General features: G+C 42.9%; 1 protein-coding gene across 5 annotated transcripts; it reads right to left on the reverse strand.

The window, feature by feature from the left end:
- Positions 1-1897: 1897 nt before the first annotated feature.
- Positions 1898-14151, reverse strand: YPEL5 (yippee like 5). 5 transcript variants are annotated; one of them, XM_053937982.1, is made up of 7 exons: positions 14039-14151; positions 10813-10946; positions 10650-10714; positions 10322-10477; positions 9464-9562; positions 5579-5751; positions 1898-4064 (listed from the first exon to the last, which is right to left on the reverse strand). In XM_053937982.1, exons 6-7 carry the CDS (start codon positions 5717-5719, stop codon positions 3840-3842), a joined length of 366 nt encoding a protein of 121 aa, XP_053793957.1. In that variant the 5' UTR covers positions 5720-5751; positions 9464-9562; positions 10322-10477; positions 10650-10714; positions 10813-10946; positions 14039-14151; the 3' UTR covers positions 1898-3839. The 5 variants fall into 5 exon arrangements, with proteins under 5 accessions (XP_053793957.1, XP_053793960.1, XP_053793958.1 ...); XM_053937985.1 differs by lacking the exon at positions 10322-10477; XM_053937983.1 differs by lacking the exon at positions 9464-9562.
- Positions 14152-15804: the final 1653 nt, after the last annotated feature.

The following is a 15804-nucleotide window of genomic DNA, read 5'->3' on the forward strand; positions in this document are numbered from 1 at the left end:
GAAATTTTTGGCCAATTTTAACTCTGGATTACAAAGAGAGGGGTGTCAAAATTGCTTAGTTCTTTTAAATCCTGCAAAACCAGGACTGGAGAGCAATTCTTATCAGTGCCCCAAGCAAAAGAAAAAAGACAGAAACATTTCATCCTTGTTAGGCACCAAGGAGTCTGCAAAGCCCTTGAGATCCACAGGAAAGCAAGCGTCACTGGATTTTTAAAATTTATTGTTGTTCTAAGTAAAGGTAGGCCCAAGAAGGAAATACAATACACTATTTCTGGCTTTTGCAGAATGGTACTACAGTATTACAGCTTGTGTTTCTTGTCTAAAATAGAGTTCATCAACCAGCTAGCCTCTTCCCACATCAATGCCAGAGCCTTCCCAGCCACCTCGTCCTTGTACCTGGCAACTGTGTCCTCAATTGCAGCTTCACCTGTTCCTTACCTGCTCATCCACTGATGATCTGCCAACTTTTTTTCCTAAAGCTCTGACCCAAATCTGCAGAGACAAACTTGCCCTGTAAGAATAAGGCTGTGGCAGTGACCACAGCCAACCCCAGAGCCCCGGGTAAGGCCACTTTTTCTAACAGAGCCACAAAACATGTATGTCCTTTCTAAAGTTCTTCTAACATCCCTGGAGAGCTCAAGTAAAACGCTTTTACACTTCACAAACACACCATCCAATCCTTTCTTCTTCCCAAAGCTGTGTTTTGCTGAAACAGTAGCAAGGAAGTATTTCAGTTTCCAGTACACCCACAGGATGAGATCACAGCATGGGTGACATGAACTCTAGTCCAGCCCGTGTCATGCAAATGTTACAACACCACTGCTGGCCCAAGCTGCAGCCTATGAGCACAGATTCTGAGGTCTCCAGGAATGCAAAGTGCACTCTGTTATGCACTGCACTTTCCTTGCTCCCTTCTTTACCTCAGGCCCCACCACATGCCAGGCAAAAGATCACTGTAGTGGCACATTTTCCTGTGCCAGCCCTCTTTTGAGAATCCCTGGCTACTGCACTATTACCAAATTGCAGCTGATGCCAAATAGCAATGTCTCCTCTGTCTCTAGATGTGCTGTAACCAATGGCCTTGTTCCCCACAGATAAGCTATCTGTGTTCACACACCAAGTGTCTCAAGGAGGAGCAGCCAAAATATAGGAGGCTAAACTCTCCCAGAGTCATCAAAGTGATACACGAGGGAACAGCGTGTAAGCTAAAACAGCAAGCCAAAGTCTACTGTTTTAAAGCTGCATAGAACTTGCTTTATCCTTCTGGGATTTTGAAGAATTCACCTCACATGTGTTTTTCAAATCAAAGGCTTTGTGAAAAGTAGTTTTTAGCATCTCACACCAGCATTCTTCCAAAATGGTCTTAATGTAAGTTAGAATAAGAGCCCCAGTCTCCATCACACCAACAGAATGATTCTTTCATCTCAGATCTTCAGCTTTAGAAGCTGACCAGCTGCTGGCAGGTTTCTGCCTAACATTTGAACACAAAGGATAAAGTCACAGAAGTCCAGATATATAATACCCAATTCATTAATTCCCAAGCCATTTCAGAAGCCAAAACCTCAAGTTCCTTGCAGAAGGTGGACTTTTGCTTAGCTTGCTGTCTTTTCAAAGTCATGGAAAGACATTTGGCACCCAGAATTCCATAAAATGAGACATTTCTTGTTTTCTTTTTAACAGGAGTAAATTGAAGGCTTTCAAGTGTCCAAGTGGTATGCATGAAGCCCTACTTGGCAGCTTCCAAAATCAACAGAACTCTTTTACCACCAATACAGAAAGGGATGCTTGTCAACAGCTTGTCACTGTGCTGCAGAAACTTAACACAAGGAATGAAAGATGGGTTATGCGATTTTGGCTGACAGACTCTATGACAATAACTCTAAAAGGACAGCAAAGATCAGTTCAGGACAAAACATACTTTATTGTACTGTAATGTCAGAAGTACAAGAAAAGTACTGCAGAGAACCATGCTAATGGCGCTTCCAGGGTCTGTGAAGGACAGAAGTACAAGATAATGGGGTACTACTGTACTCAGTGCAAAAACTGATTCATTTGAGGCACAAGTACACTATTGTTTAAGCAGCTTGATTCAAGCACAGCTCTGGTATGTGATCTACTCTGTTTTCTTTCTATGAGACATTTCTAGAAGAAAGCTACCTTTACATGAAAGGGGCAGTAGATTCAAGTCAGGGGTGTCCAACTTGCCACCTGGCAACCAAAAAAAATTAAGAAAAATACTCTGCATAGTCACCCTCCACATCTTAGTTTCAGATATGGAGCTGTGGCTAGAGAAGAAAAGTTACTCTGAAAGGTCAGAACCAGATCCATTTGGCTGGGTGGGGTTCTCCCCCTTTCCTACGTCTGTGGGTAACTTAATTCACATTGACCACAATTTATCCAATAAGAAAAATAACCACAACCAACTCATATCTTGGATAAGAAATCATACATATCTAACATTCAAATAAATTTCAGCCCTTGAGATCCTAACTTATGGCTTAAGACACAATGAAATTGTTTGGGCACCCTTGAGTTAAGTTAATGAATAGCATTTTTGCTAAAAAGGCAAGCAAGATCACTGTTTTAAACAGAGCTGACCTCTACAAGAACAAAGCAGGAATCCAAGTCACTAGTTACTACTAGGCTGACATGTACTGCTGCCCAGAAAGATAAAAACATAACATCACAATGAAAACGTTCAACAAAGTTGAAAGATAAAGATTTCAACACCAGAAGCAGCATTTGAAAACAAGCTGTTTAAGTTAATCTTTTCAAGAGATGCAGATTGCATAACTCTACGCATGAACAAACATGCTGGCAATCTTCTCCTTTTACACAGCAGCTGTGTTTAACATAGGAGGTTCTGGGTTTAAAGAAAGCCACTTGAAGAAGAATTAAGATTTGCAATTCCCTGTCTAACTTAATGAGATTAGTAGAGAAACGAAAAAAAATGACTACTGAAATAGTAGTTTCTCAGTGGATCCCTATCATTACAAACACAGCCGAATTTGTAAGCAATGCAAGACTAAACAGACAGCTATTACTTTATATTATTACTATGCTCATAAGTTACATCTGTTAAAGTTAAAAAAAGCCAAGCAGTTTCACCCTATTTCAAGGATAGTTTCCAATCAACACCAGTTTACATGGTGAATGGGACTTCACGAATAAACAAGGAATGGTGACATCTTTGGGTCAAGAATGACAAGAAATAATGGGCTCTGTGCTACCAATCAACCTCAACAAGAATATGGCACATGGGCCAGCCCAAGCTGTACCAACACTGAACCTTTAGCACTCAGCACAAATTCGGATCTCTTCACTTTAGCTAGCAAACCAGGTGAAAAGGCTGGGTAAAAAAAACCCCAAAAAACCAAAAACCTAACTAAAAACTTAAGCCAAAAGTTGGAATATACTTTAAAAAAAAATCTGTAGTTTTAAAATAACTTGATGCTGACATCAGTTTGTGCAAACTAAAAAAAAAACAAACCTTCACTGAATTTCTCTCCAACAAAAGATGAATCCTGCAAATATTTTCCTTTTAGCCCACTGTATCTTATGATACAATCTCAAATCTAACAGATGTAAATGAAACAGAGAAGAAGTTACAGCATCTGCACAACATTCTTTCTACAAACAGCTGCTGGAGGGAAAGTAAAATATAAAAGGAATAAAGAAAGTAAGGTTCCATCTGAAATATTCTCACAATCTTTCCCACTTTGTAGTCCATGAATCCGACTCTGATGCCAAGGTGACAGTGTATGTAAGCAGATTTTTTTGTTGATTTTATTATATTGGAGTTTCAATTGAAGAGAACCGGAGAAGAGACTGAAGCCTCTTCAGGAATTGTCGGATGGAACGTGCTCCTCGAAGCCTTCACTCTCCCGGACCAAGGCTCTTTCCAGGATAACGCGGCCTTCCTTGTAGCGCTGGCTGTCTTCAGTGGCAAACTCATAGATCCAGCCCAGTTTGCTGTTGCAGTTCTTGCAGCTCACGTCCCGGACCATGTGGCGGCCAGTGAGCATGACCCGATCCTGAACTTCACTGTACTGCAGATTGACCACCTGGGACAAACACACAGCGCACAGGGAACACAGAGGATTAGCCTGCCTAGGGGAAACCTGCTAAATACCTAGCAGAAGGGAAGAGCCTGTGGCACCACAAACAAACTGAAAACTGCAGTGTAAAAAATCTCCTTTGTGAGAGAGTAACACCTTAAAGATGTGCTTCACAACGATGTGAAACCCTCACATTTTAACTGAGAGACACAATTGCTATCACAAAATATGCAAAAGGGATGTGTTCAACTCTAGGTGACAATCTCCCAGTGAACAGCTTGTAAATTTATATTAATCCACTTGTAATATATGTAACCCATTTCTAGCAGCTGATGTGATCACCAAGTCCCAGAACTCAGAAATATTAAAAGAGGTACTTCTTTAAAAAATCCTGTGGTGCTTTTGAAATAACTAAGAAAAAGCCAGGGTCAGTGGCTGAGAACGTAGACATGAAACATGCACCTTTTTGTGTGCTGTATCAGCAGTTTAAATATAGCAGCATCACCACAAAACCAGGATGTTTACTTCATTGAAAAGTTGATGCCAGAATAATATCCAAACTGTTGATATGCAGATTCTAAAGGATGGGACGGTACTACTTTCTCAGCTTTGCACCTGACCGGTTGAAATGTACAGCTTCTGACTACAGAAATGCAAAAACTCAAAGTGCAATTAAACCCCACTATTTAACATAAAAAAAAAATTGAACTCCAGGATCTAGAGTCTATTGGATGAGGAAGAAATCTCTCACTACTGATAAGATTCGGATACCAGAAGTCCCAGAGCAAAACATAGTTAAGACACTATTGATGCCTCTATCAACTCTGCCATGGCCAAATGGCTTATAAGAAAAAAAACAAAACTAAAATACACCAAGCATTATATGACCAGGAACTCTACAAGAAAGCAAAGGACAGTTACAATTTTTTTCAATTAATCTAATGGACAAGATTAATAAATAATCCTACAATTCACTAAAAATTATGACTTCTGTATTTCGATCTATTGAATCGGATCAATTAAAAACTCTTAAATGAAACCAGAGTATTGTTATCTGTAAAAAATATTATGATTGATTGTGGCAACTTAAGTTGCCACACTACTGTTAAATGCATTTCAGAAATTAAACAAAATATTATCTAGACTTTTTTTTAACTGCATAAAAGTGAAAAAACCTTTGGAACCCTTTGACAGACACCAGATACTCTCAGAGTGAATTTGAGGTTCCTATTACAGAAGTCTCTGAAGTTAAAACTCCATCAATTTTGGCCTGGTGCCCCTATATACACAGTTTTCTTTATAGACTTTTGGTATTTCAGACAAAACTAATTTAGCTAAGTTCCCCATCAACAGTAAATGTCAAATTTGACTTCAAAGACAGAACAAAATTTTTAAAAAGTTAAAATAGTAATTACACAACACTTTAGCCAAGAAGTTTTTTCAATCTTATGACAGATTCATAAGATCCCACAAACTCATTTTTCAAAAGTAAATAGCAGTTCCTCCAGCTTCTTACCAACCTTGTTAAAAAGAAAGGCCCTTCCTGTGGCCCCTGTAAAGCGAGTGGAGATGAGCTCGGAGCGGTTGGTCAGGATTGTGTCGCAGTTTGCGCAGGAGAACAGGCGAGTGCCACCAATATGATCCAAAAAAATTCTTCCCATTTTTAGAACTTATGTAAGTTTATACTCAAGACCTGAAAGCAAAAAGAAACATCATATAAAAAAAGCATTACAGCAAAAAAAAATGAACCTCCCAAACATCCCATATATATGACAGAATATTCTTCAAACCAAATCAGCTAATGATTGCTCAAAGTTGTTCCTCTGTTGGTGAATTGCTGAACTTACAGTCTGCCTCTCTTCAAGGCAAGTTATTTCCCAAAGTGACCATTTTACCAATAAGATTACTTAAATACAAACGAATTACATTACATGAGAAAAACACAAACTGAAACCTTTAAAATACAGTTCAGACTTTTGCAGACCCCCTACTGACCCCTGCAGTTCTTAAACTCAGAAGCTGCCACTTCCTTTAACACAATACTGAAAATTCTATTTCAGTACATTCTCAACAACTCACTCATCTTAGTCAGCACTAAGAAATGAAGCACTGAGAATTACACTGAGTCACCAAGACAATTATAGCTTAATTTTCCCAAGTCACCCCCACTTTTTATAATACATATTTATTATGTCACTTCCCCATAGCTTTGCACAATTTATGACACATGATCACACAACACCACCACTCAGAATGTTGGTATAGCACCCTGGCTGCTGTATTTCACTTGGCATTTCTTTGTTTCATATACACGCCAAGATAGAAAAGGTTTGGATGCTAGTTCACATAATAAACAATACACCCAGTCTTTACACCAGACATATACAAACGTTTAAAGTTGTCTAATCCAAATATAAAATACTGTGTCATTTATCCAGGGTATTTCCAAAGCCTCATCACTAAAATGCCTCAGCAACTCCAATGAGAAAAAAAACAGAGCTTAAAAACTTTATCGCAGATGACCTGCAGTGCCTGATAAATCAGCCTCTTCACTGCTTAGGAAAATTAAAGTGTCTCACCAACTTCACACTAACTAACATAAATTACTCAAAGTTAACTAGTGAGTAGGCACAGAACATATAGTCGACAACTTAAATCATGAAGGATGATATAACATGACAAAGGAACTGAATTATGATGTTATTTCCCTTTCAACTGCAGAAGTTTTATGACTGAACTTCTATAGTTAAACAAGTTAAATGTACCTCCATTTATGCTTCAGATGTGGAATCAGAAAAATGTATTGTCTCTGCTTTTGTCACGCAGAGCAATGCAAAGTAAATCTGACACACTGCAATATTAGAATTGTGTGGGTTTTACTTTTCAGAGCAGGAGACTGTGCCGTTCATAGAGAAGTCAGTCAAATTTTGTACTCATCTAACTGAATATTCTAAGTCAAACACTGTTAAGAAGCACAAATACCTAGTTTAAACTCATTTCAAGTTTTAGGCGATCAGTTTCTTAAAGCCTACTCTTGACATGCACAAAGCAAATGGACTAAAACTTGCACCTGCACACACAGAGCTTAACACACCATTTTTACATCTAAAAATGAAAAATCACTGACATAATGATTTTTTTCCAATTGCTTTATTTCACACTTTGTTTTCTTACAATGTGAGGCAACAAAAAAGGTTCCTAATATTGAACAGAGATATTTTAGCTGAGGTTCCTAACATTCAGATTTTTCCAATCACTATTAATCTTCTGTATCCCATCTGAAGGATATATAAAAATTAAAAGCAATGTCATGACTCTTCCTTTTAAAGGTAATATAATACCCATTTCTCTTCTTCAAAGGATAAATAAAACAGGTCTGAGTGTTAGACGTGAGATTTCCACTCTAAATACAGAAAGCATTTTCATTTAGATTTCTCTAAGCTTTATACCTTTCTAATATGCCTTTATCTTTCTAAGCAACCAAAGGCAAAAAAAAATTAAAACGTGAATAGTGACAGAATGAAGGAAAATCAACAGACAATAAGTGTGAATAAACAAGTATCAGTAAAAGTCTCCAGCCAGAAGAAACCACAAATACAAGCAATTAAGGCAATTGTAATAGATATGCCCATAAGGCACTTGGCCTAGGTCCATGTGCTATCCTTCCTAATTTTGGATAATGTTGTATTTGTGCTGATTGTATTGTGGATTCAAAGCAATTAACTGATTGTAAGTTACAGTAAATGTGGAATCGGCATCCAAAGGGGTATTTCTTTCAGAGTAAAAATAGTGCACACCCTGTCAGTACTTTTAGAAGGTAACATAACACAAATCCAAACCCGTCCCTATCTCACCAAGAGCAACACAAACACAGAGCTTGGTGTCCAGAACAGATCCTTTACACAGACTGACCCTGCACAGCATGACATTTTGAAAAATGCACCTAAACACTTCAAATGCAAGTGCATCACCTGCCTAAAATCATAATTCATGTCAATGCCCTCAGAAAAGCAGTAGCCCAGAGATGTTAAAAATGGAAATGAAATACTTCAGAAGGGAGCACAAAGGCAATTCTAACAAGCAAGTTAAAAGTCACAGCAGCATACAAATGTATTATTTTTGGATATGGCATTATGACATGGACTGAAATCTTGAGTCCCAAAGATGTCAAAAGTTAAAATAAATGCATAAATAAATATATTCAAAGATGGAAGGCTGAAAAATCTGCCTACTAATACAAGGCCTAAAATCCTCACATATTTATGCCACCTTAAAGAGCTGAAAGTAACTTAAAGTCACAGCAGAATCTAACAAACCAACTGGTACCAGAACATATTTTTTCAGAATACAGTGCATAAGGTAATCTATATTCTTGAAATAATACACATTAAAAAAATTTAGAAAATTAAATTCTACGGTCAGCACTGCAACAGTCAAAACAATGTAGATTTTGTGTACATTTTCTTAAGAAACTACTAAAATACTGTAAGGTTACCAGTGTCTAACTTTTTCAAAGTGACTTCTACACTTAACTACCACCTGGTAGACTTCAGTCAAAATACAAAGCAGGCTACAGCTACCTGTGACTTCAGGTTTGATTGTTGAATTCAATGAATTTGTAAGGGCCCACCCGAAGCACTATAAAACTAGTCATCTTACATTAGTCTTTATGTTACTGCTCACAGTAGTAAAAAGTAGGGAAAAATTACAAAATGACTGCTAGCAATGCAGACTTAAAATACCACGCTTTATAATGGATTTTCTAAAATACCTAACATGGAAATTCTGCTTTTTCCTCTCCTGTAAAATAGAGAAACTGACTTCAGTTTGGAATAATTTCACGGTCTCCCCTTCCTTTTTCTCCCCCCAAGCTAAAAACATAGCATTCACTTATAAGACCAAATCAGAATGTACTTGCTGTGGTTAAAGACTCCTCTCTCTTTATGTAAGGATGCTGAATCCTGTAGGGTATACTTACTGCACACAGGAAAAAACAGAAGCACAACAGAACAAGGGGAAAGCAATTTTCCATTGCTCTCAGGCTGCCCCTTACAAACAGAAGTGGTGCATACAAAGTCAGCCAAGTTAACTGTGCAGATTTTTTTCCCTATAGTTTCACTACCAATGGGAAAGGTGCGGGGGTCTATTTATGTTCACACATGCATAAATGATCTGAAAAAGCCACTTATAGGCAGCTTTGATAGGCAGTGGGAGGGCTCTTTTAAATGAGGAGAAGCCAAAGAATTGTGAAAGACAAAAGCATTTCTAAAGCTTAAGATCCTCCAAACAGGGGAAGAAAAATACAGTAAGTGCACTTGGCCATTCATCCACTACTTACACTTAAAAACACAGAAAATAACTTCCACTGGTTCAGAGAACCAGTCAGGTTCCCTAGTGCTACTTACAGCTCCAGAAAGTGACACTATCCCAACAATTCCATCATGCTACCAGCAGAATTTTTGGAAGTAGCGGACCGGGATCTTGGTTATTCACAAAACCAAATGCTGAGGAAAAAACAGATTTTTTTTGGCCCATGATTTCACTTTTAAAATCAGCTAAGCATTCTTTACTGGGTATGTATCAGTGATGAAGTTCTAGCACTCTTGCCTTCATGCAAATTACAAAACACACGTGATTATATTAATTGAATGGCTGCAATGTAAGAAAGGCAGACTTTTTTACTTTCCTTAATGGGATATAAAGTATCTATTGCTTGTCCAATCTCCCCAATTCCAAGAGGGGGTACTTGATGAACTGAGAGATGATGACATTTCCATTATTCTACCCAGACCACCTTCCTGAGAGGACCTTTAGGACAGCAATCAGTGATAGCTTGTATTACCTAGGTCAGGCTTGCTGACAGTGCATGATTTTGACAGTACATTATTCTGACAGCATAAACCTTGATACCACTTCTCAATCTCTCTGTGAAAGGCTTCCTCCCTGCATGATTCTCCCAGTGAGTGCATGGACAGACAGGAAACACAGGCACTGTGGCTGAGTGCTATAATGTGTATGCCCAGAGCAGTAGCTCCCAAACTCCCCAGACACTTTCAGTGTTGATTTCAGCAACACTGAGCAACAACCATATCAAAGGGTTGACATTCAACAGCTTAAATTTGACCACTATCTGCACACATATCCAAAACCACCTGAAGCACTGCTTGGTTGATATTTGTACTACCTCATCTGCCTATCTTCACCATCAATAAAGAATGAAAAAGTAACACAAAGAATTATTTATTAACATCTTTAAAACTAACAGTCAGTGTTTTCTTGTCCTGGAATGCATCTCTTGAAGACACAGGACCGTCAACACTTGGGAGAGCCAGCAAGCACTTTCTCTATACACACTGGACTGTGGATATTTCACAGGAGGAGCCTCAGTGTTGCTTCAGCACCATCTACTGCGTTCACATCTACAATAGAGAACAGCTGCTAGTTAAAGGACAAAAAACTGTGACCACCTCTCTTGCACCATTTTACCAACTAAAAACATTTTCCTTTGTGAGTAAATAAGCATTCTCTACCCTCTGAGAAAGGGTTATGCATTCCTCTAAGCACACTGAAACATTCTCAAGATGTACTTACCCTGGAACTAGGCTGAAACTTCATCATGGCATCTCAGGAACTGGGCTTCAGCTTCCTCTTCTCATCTCAGAGATGGACAAAAGAGAAAAGATAATTCTTAGCACAGCTGCACAAGACCAAACGTTAAAGAATCATAAAGGAAAAAATAAAACTTGCTCCTTACCTTCCCAGGTCTCCGTGCTCACAGGTGAGGGAACATCCAAAAATACACATGTGGTCAGTCTCTTAGGAGGTCGGAGATTCAATGTCCACCATCAACTTCTGTGACTGTCTGAGTAAACAAGGCCTGGCCTCTGCCTACATGCAGAATTGAAACCACCACATGTAGCCAAATGTGGAGAGAAACTGAACTGGACCAACATACCGTGCTCTTTAGAACCATCTAGCTAACTGCAGCAAACTGTGAAGGGAACTTAATACAGTCCAATGAGAGAAGAGGCTTTGGCAAAGCCCTGATGCAGGGCACAGCACCCACCAACATACAAGCTGCCTTGCAGGATGAAAGCACCCTTGTGCAAGTTGCAGCAGTGTAATTTTGTATTGCAGGTTGCAGTACTATAATTTCCTATTGCAAACTGCATTTTTTCCTAGGTAAGGAGAGCACTGAGACACTGCCATTTAAATTTGTTTATGTCATATTGGTGCACTCAAACACTAATCCAGGGTATTTCATTTCACATTAACAGAGAGCAGAGGCACATAGATGGGTGCTTGTTTCTCATACAGCCCCCCTATCTCAGCATCTCCCACAGAGTAACTTAAACCCTCACAATACTCCTGCTAGATAACATATATAAGTATTAGTTTACAAATGGTATCAGACTCAGATTACTTTTCTTTCCCACCACTACAGAGAATCCAAAACCAGCAACTAGACCTGCTTCCCTGCTTCTTTTTCCCTTTTCTTCCTTTCCTCTTCCTAATTACTCCACTGTTTTTAAGAAAGCTGTATTTCCTTGTTTTGTAATACATTTATTCTTATACTACTTAAGCAGTTGAGACAACTTTTGTCTATGAATCCATTCTGCAACTTTCAGAAAGCTAAACTACACATTTTTTGTTTTCATTAATTTTAGTGCTGAAATGATACAAAACTTCATCCAAAGACATCACTGATTTAATGAGTCATAAAAAACGAAATCCAATAAACAGCCTTTTAAGAAATGGTGTAAAGACAACCATCATCCAAACCAGCAACGTCCAGCCGGCAGAAAGGGTGCTAAATACACTAAGTGCACATCACCAAGAGATTTTTATATTAACTAGAAAGGTCCTGACAGTAGGTAAAGGCTCCAAAATTAGAGATCACCTTGCTAACAAACATACACAGTGTACAGGCATTTCATCTACACATTTAACAAGCAATTTTTAAGTTAAGTCTTGCTTAAGGGAATTACGTATTTCAGTGAGAGCTGAGCAACCCAAGATTTCAACACAGGTCAAATGTTAGTAAACAAACATGAACCAATGACCTGACATGGACAACATCCCTTCAAGCTTGTGATGATTACCATGTTAAATTCAGATATATAAATATGTGTACAGCTCTCAGTGTGTGACAAGTAACAAATACAGCCTGTTCTTGTCATCTTCTCTGCTGGGCTTTGAGATACAGTTTCATTTGTCCTCATACACTTGGCAACCACACTTGAAACTCACTTGTCATTATTAAAATCTATATACAAACAATAAGCCCTGCATCTCTAAGTAATTCTGTAACTACGAAAGTGAAAGTACAGAACAGACAGAAGCCTCCACACAGTATTTTTAAAGACTACTTTAGAAAAAGTGAGCAGCACTTAAAAACTGAGTTTTTGTCACACATACGACTTGAATTCAGCCATCCAAAAAGAGGCTCTATATAAAAATATATATAGGATTATATATATAGCAGTTTCATACAGTCACGTGAGGGAATGTTTACAACTGGGGAGCAAGTTCCCTTCCTTTCAATCATAAACACTAGTTAAGATAATGGTTAATCCAGAGCCATTAGCTGCTGACATCAAGAGTTGTTCTGTGATACCACTTTAGAAAGAGCCCTGCCCTGTTTCTCTCTCATAAAACCGTGTGTACTTGCTTTGTTATTCCCTCAATCTAACCCTAAACCCGTGTTTTATTGTTTAAATAAACCAAAGACAAATAATTTATTAAATTCTACGGTGATATCAGTCCAAAACGCGGCCTTTATTCTTAAATAAACACGCTGGATTAATCTAATCTAGATCTCTTGCCCAGTACAGCTGAGGGCTGTGCACAGAGCAACAAATGAAGCAGACAGAAGACAGTCTTCACATTCATTTTTGCTTTGACTTAGAATCTTTCCCAAAGCGGAAAAGCGCCGGCAGAATATTTCAGCTCCCTGGAAATCCGTACTTCCACGGGGAAACCACCAATCTAAGCGCTAGCAGGCGAATGCGCCTCGCTGCCGAGCGAGCCGCGAGCACCTCCGCAAAGCAAACAAGCACCACGGCCAGGTCGGTGACAGCTCCCCGCGGGAGGCACCTGTCCGGCGGGGACACGGGGCTGCTCCGCCGGCCGGCGCTCAGCAGGCGGCACCTTCGCCCTAGGAGAGGGGCGATGCGTCAGGCGGCGCCACCACCCTCCGTGAGACAGGGCAGGGCGGGTCAACCCCCGCGTATCCTCCGCGGCCGGGCCCGGGGGCGGCGCTGCGGGGGTGTCGGTGCCGATCCCGGTGTCGGTGCCGCGCACACACAAAGCCGCGCGCGCGCGGGGGCGGTCCCCGGCCCGGCCCGGCCCGCGCGCCGTCACGGGGGCGCGCGCAGCCAACCGGGGCCGGCCCGGCTCGTCCCCCCCCCGCCGGGCGCTGCCGGGAGCGCAGGAGCCCTGACAACAAACAGCAGGAAACAGCTGACGGGGAGGCACCGCCGCCGCCTCCGCCGCACCGAGGGGTCGTGCCCGGGGCCCACCGCCGCCCCCCATCCCCGAGCCGCCTGGCCGCCCCCGCTCCGGGCCCGGGCACGGCCCCGCGCCCACCCGCCCGCGGTTCCGCACAAGAACCCGTCCGAAAAGTTGCCCAGTGCCGAGCCGGGGGAGGAAGTTGTGTCGGCAGCGACGGGGAGGGGGTGCTCGGTGCCGGCCCCCGCCGGGAAGGCTGGGCGGCGCTGGGAGACGCTGACGGAGAAGGGGACGCGGTGGGGGAAGGCCGGTGCTTTGTGGCGGCGCCGGGTAACGCACCGGCTCAGGCAGGGCCGACCGCTGCCCCTTTCCGCGCCCGTCGCCGGACCGGACCGGAGCGGAGCGGTTCGCCCGGGGCTCCGCCGCGGCCCGACAGACACAGCGCCACGGCGCGGCGGTCGCCACCTCCCTCCCCAGCCGCCCCGGCCTCCCGGGGTAGCGCGGGGCGAGCGCGGCCCCCGTCCGGTTACCTGGCTGCGGGGAGCGGCAGTGGCGGCGGCTCCGTGCCCGGTGTCTCCCCCGCCCTCCACGGCCCCGGCGCTCCTGATCGGCCGCGCGGCTCCGCCCCGCCGTGGCTCCGCCCCGCCCGTCAATCAGCGCGGCGAGGCCCCGCCCCGCCCCCTCTCTGCCGCGAAGGCTCCGCCCCTGCCGCCTCGCGCTCCGCCTCGCCCCGGGTCGCCTCACGGCCGCGCCCGGCGGGGCACGCCGGGTCACGGAATCACGGAATTACAGAATGGCAGAATTATAGAGTTATAGAATTACAGAATCATCGAATCATCAAGGCTGGAAGAGACCTTTAAGGTCATCTAGTCTGATCGTCCACCTGGCACTAGCACAGTAACCCCTAAATCACTACACCACACCACCCAGCACCATGTCCAGAAGTCTCTTGAACACCTTCAGGGATGGTGACTTCCCTGGACAACCTATTCCAATGCCTCACCACCCTAACAATGACAATTTTTTTCTGTCTAATCCGAATCTCCGCTGTCTCAGTTTAAGGCCTTTTTCTCTGGCCCTGTCACTGCAGACAGGTCAGAGCAGACCGGCCCCCTCCTCCCTACAGCATCCCCTCAGGTAACTGTGGAGAGCAGTGGGCTCTCCTCCAGGCTGAACAACCCCAGCTCCCTCAGCCATTGCTCACAAGATGTGTTTTCTACATCCTTCATCAGCCTTGTTGCCCTTTGCTGGCCACACTGCAGCACCCCAATGTCCTTTCTAAAGTGAGAGGCTCAGAACTGAGCACAGTGCTGAGGACAGGGATCAGGGCAGTGCTCAGTGCTGCAGCCCAGCTGTTGGGGGGCCTGGAGGCAAGGCCAGAGCTGGAGATGGAGCCAGGTCTGGAGCCGGTGCCAGAGCCAAAGCTGGAGCCTTATGGTAGGGCTCAGCCCTTCCCCACCTGCCAAGTTCCATTTCCCAGGCACCTGTCAGCCGCTGCCCTGAGCCTGGTGCCTTCCACTCCCCCTCTACCAGCCTCCCAGACCCCCTTGCCTCCCTCACAGCCTGGCAGAAATTCTCACTCCTAGGGGAGCTGAATGCCAGAGCCACCCAACACCTCCCTATACCCCTAGAGCACATTGCCATAGGCCTGGCTGGGAGGAAGGAGAGTCCTGTCTCCAGGCTCCTGCATTCTTAGGGATTTGGCCTACCCTGGCTGTGAACTTCACCACTCTATGGGGCTCTGTGAGGGTTGGAGGTGTAGAAAGGCACAGAAATGGCTTTTGGTGACATCCCCTGGTCAGTGAAGCTGTGACTCATGCTGCTTGCAGACTTTCAGGCCATTCACATGGAAATCTTTGTGGGATACCTTAAACACTGCCCACTGTGGAGATAAAAGACCAGAGGAGAGAGAATAAGGCAAAGTGTGGCCCTTCTTGACCATTGTTTGCAAGAGCTATCAGTTCCCTGCCAGTTTTAAGTGCTCACACACTTCCTCCTTGGCAAATAGTGGTGTTGGACAAAATAGAATGAAAAAAAAAATCCTTTTGAATTGTTGGTTATGAAAAAGAGACGCAAAAAGACATTGTTTTCCTTCTATGGGGCAAGCCATGCCATTTTAAGGATGTTTGTTCTGGAGAAAGTATTTTCATTCCTGGGTCTATCCGTGTGGTATCACCAGAGAAGCTGCAGTAATGGCAGGAAGGAATGAGTCAGCAGGATTCTTTTGTCATTTCACACAGGGGCAGAGGGACATCTCTGTGAATGTACAGCACACAGGACCTGCTTACACACCCAG

This window comes from Vidua chalybeata, chromosome 3 (assembly GCF_026979565.1).
Source record: "Vidua chalybeata isolate OUT-0048 chromosome 3, bVidCha1 merged haplotype, whole genome shotgun sequence".
Taxonomy (NCBI): domain Eukaryota; kingdom Metazoa; phylum Chordata; class Aves; order Passeriformes; family Viduidae; genus Vidua; species Vidua chalybeata.